General features: G+C 52.3%; 1 protein-coding gene across 1 annotated transcript in view; it reads right to left on the bottom strand.

Moving 5' to 3' along the window:
- Nucleotides 1–457: 457 nt before the first annotated feature.
- ETV7 (ETS variant transcription factor 7) overlaps nt 458–3,054 on the bottom strand; it is a 6,040-nt gene continuing 3,443 nt past the window's right edge. Inside the window, exons 4-6 of the mRNA XM_035900140.1 lie at nt 2,482–2,624; nt 2,035–2,135; nt 458–1,383 (exon numbers count right to left, since the gene is read on the bottom strand). Coding sequence (XP_035756033.1) covers nt 1,272–1,383; nt 2,035–2,135; nt 2,482–2,624 — 356 coding nt within the window. The 3' untranslated portion in view covers nt 458–1,271. The remainder of the gene's footprint in view (nt 1,384–2,034; nt 2,136–2,481; nt 2,625–3,054) is intronic.

The raw sequence follows: 3,054 nt of genomic DNA, 5'->3' as shown, positions 1-3,054 counted from the left end.
TCGCTGCCCCAAAAGCGATGCCAATGCAGCTTCAAGGCACGGCCTCAGGGCTTGGGAACGCGTCCAGAGCAAAGATATGAGGCAGCAGGATAATTTCTGCAGTGGTACAAAACTGAGGTTGGAAGGAACTCACCTTTTCCCATCAGCAATGAAGCAGGATGCTGCTTTACCATCCATATCTGTGCTTGCCCACATAGCTACAAACCACCACGTGTCTGCACCGCGTTCACGCATCAGCTGCCGAGCAGCTCGGACCGTTTGTCTCTGGTTTAGGGGCTGCCAAGCTTAGGGACAAGGTCTGCGTGCCCACAGGAGCTGGTTTTAAATGAGGAAGGCTTGCATTTCCCAGCTCAGACCTTCAACCAGCAAGAACTGGGATTTTTTTTCAACCTTACACAGTCACAGGATTTTATTTTCTCAGTGAAAAGCAACCCAAAATATTAGTGATATTATCAGATTTAACACACAGAGATTGCTCCTTCCAGGCCACTAACAGTGCCCGGGGTTGCAGGTATTCCTGCTTTGGACTCAGAGCACGTAACCAGGTGTCTGACGATGAGTGTGGTCATATTCATGACTCGCTTTGTTTCTTTTCACATTTTTTAAGTCAGCTAATTACAACAAGCATTACATGGAGGGAAAGGAGCTGAGTGAGACCCAGTTTAGGGTGTCCGTGCAGCCTGGAGCTCCAGCCAGGCCTGATCCAGGCACATTTCGGCACGCTCCCACCCTCAATCACAGGAGCAACCCCGCAGGAGGCAGTGAGATTACAGCGTACGGCGTATCTGCAACAAGGCCATTCTCAAATTGGGGAAAAGGCTCAGATTCAGAGCAGCGTGTTCACATTTCAGGCCACTGCGCTCTCCAAAAGCACTTCTGTAGATGTTTGGCCAGGAGCGCATGCTCCGGTGCTCTCTGCTCAGCACGTCTTGCTGTAAGAACAGACCAGTCTTTACCAGCCAGTTCAAACCTTAAAGACAAACATCAAAATTTACAGAGCAAAAAGACCCCGTTCCCTCCCAGCAGACAGAAGAGAGGCGAGCAGAAGACCAGCCCACACGTTCACCTGCACTTTCGGGGCTGGGGGACAGTTTCTGGGTGTGTTTTGCTAATGAAGTCCCAGAGATGTCACAGCTTTGGTTCAGGGCAGGTTTTGAAATCCAGGACCAGCTCTGCGGCCTTCTGTCCAGGAGATCCAAGAGATGCTGGCACTTCCCAGTGGAGCACAAGTCTGTCTGCGATGCGCTGTAAGGGCCACCTTCAAAGATTTCCTATGGTGAAACCTCCAGCGGGTCTTCTTTCAAATCCTCATTGTCCTCATTCTCCAGCTGCTCCAGTTTGCTGGATTTCTCATGGATGATCTCCCCAGGAGTCTTCAAAAACCTGCAATACATTTTTTTTTTTTTTTAAATGGCTTTAAGGGCATGTCCAAACCCAGCCCCCAAACCAGGCTGTAAATGCTGGAGCCCTCGCCCTCATCAGCTGAGCTCCGGAGCTTGCCAGAAGGTATCCGCCATCCCTGGGCTTTGCTGAGGATCCCAGCTCTTGCTTCGCACCCAAGATGCTCCAAGCCTGGGGAGACAAAGCTCAGCACCGAGCGGCCCAGAGCTGGCATTTTAAGCCCAAACTAGTCCCAAGGAAGCAGCCAGCACTGAAAACAGGAGGGTCCTGACTTATTTCCACCCCTTCCTCTGCTTGGAAGTGTCACTAGGGAATAGGAGGGGCCTGTCCAGCTTGGGCGGGCTCAGGGGAATTTCCTCCAGCACCAGCTGGGCTCCACGCAGGAGAGCGGGTGGATGCTGGCCCCGGGGCAGGTTGCTGGCCCACGGCCCTGGAAAGCGCATCAGGTGGAACCTGGAGCCCAGGCAGCTCAGCTCCCGGCTTGCACAGGATGGAGCTTGGACACAAACCCACTGGGGTGTTGCATTTGCAGGGGAGGATCTTGCTGGATGAAGCAGCTGCCAACATCTGGAGCCCACAGCCTTCTGCTGCACTGTCCCAGGCAGCTCATTTCTCTCATCTGCTTCATCTCACCTGAACAACAGCTTCTGCCCTGGCTCCTTTTTGATGATGTTGAGTTTGTAGTAATGTCTGAGTGCTCGTGACATCTTCTCGTATGTCATGTTCATCCGGTTCTGGAAGGAGAAAAGAATTGGGGCGATGGGGTTGAGTAAAAGCAAGCACCAACACCTGGTTTGGGTCTGTCTGCAGCAGGACCACATGTGGGACATTCGAGGTGGTTCTTGGGCATTGCAGGCTGCAGTGGGGGTCTAACCCAGACTTGCTTCTGAGTCTACAGCCATCATGGTTTCCTTCCCAGGGGATGAGAAAGCCTCCCCCTTTAATCACCAGAAGGTTGGCACCTCTCAGTAGCCCTGCGCCCACTCTGTCCCACCCTTCCCAGTCCCAGCTCTGGGGAACAAGTCATGAAGGCAACACGCAGAAGCCTGGGAATGACAAATTTGTTCTCAATGCATTTACCTTGTGGTTCCCCCAGAGCTGGGCAAGTCCGTTTGGGTTGACGACCCTGAAGACCTTGGCTTCCTTGTCTTCCCACTTGATGTAAGGCTCATAGCGGCTGTCAGAGAGGAGCTGGTACACATAATCCCACAGCAACCTGCAGTCTGAGTGTTGGTGGAGAATAAATAGTCACAGAGCTCCCACTAAGGCTCCTGGGCTCCAGTGAGGGTCAATCAGCAACAGGATTGTGCATGTTAGCAACGATAATAAATACAAGAAGAGCCCAGAGCTCAGACACAGCACTTTTATTGCTAGATCTCAAAACACTAGCAGGAACTACAATTTTTCAGGTGGGGAAACTGAGGCAGGGAAGCACACACAGACACATGGAATAAATGGGAGTCAGGTGGGTAGACAGGACAAAGTACAACCTCATTTCCCTAAGGAACCAGGCTATAAATTCATATTTACCTGCAATTTTCCCATCCACTGGGGCCGACGGGGTTGTAGGAAAAGAGCAGATGGCGTCTGCCCTGTAGCCGCCCTCCAAGCTGTGGTAGGAGAGGTTCAGCGGCTCCGCATGGCTGCGGGACA

The sequence above is a fragment of the Egretta garzetta genome, unplaced genomic scaffold, assembly GCF_000687185.1.
Source record: "Egretta garzetta isolate BGI_Z169 unplaced genomic scaffold, ASM68718v1 scaffold688, whole genome shotgun sequence".
NCBI classification, from domain to species: Eukaryota; Metazoa; Chordata; class Aves; order Pelecaniformes; family Ardeidae; genus Egretta; species Egretta garzetta.
Note: the sequence above shows the minus strand (reverse complement) of the source record. Positions and strands in the feature narration are given on the sequence as shown.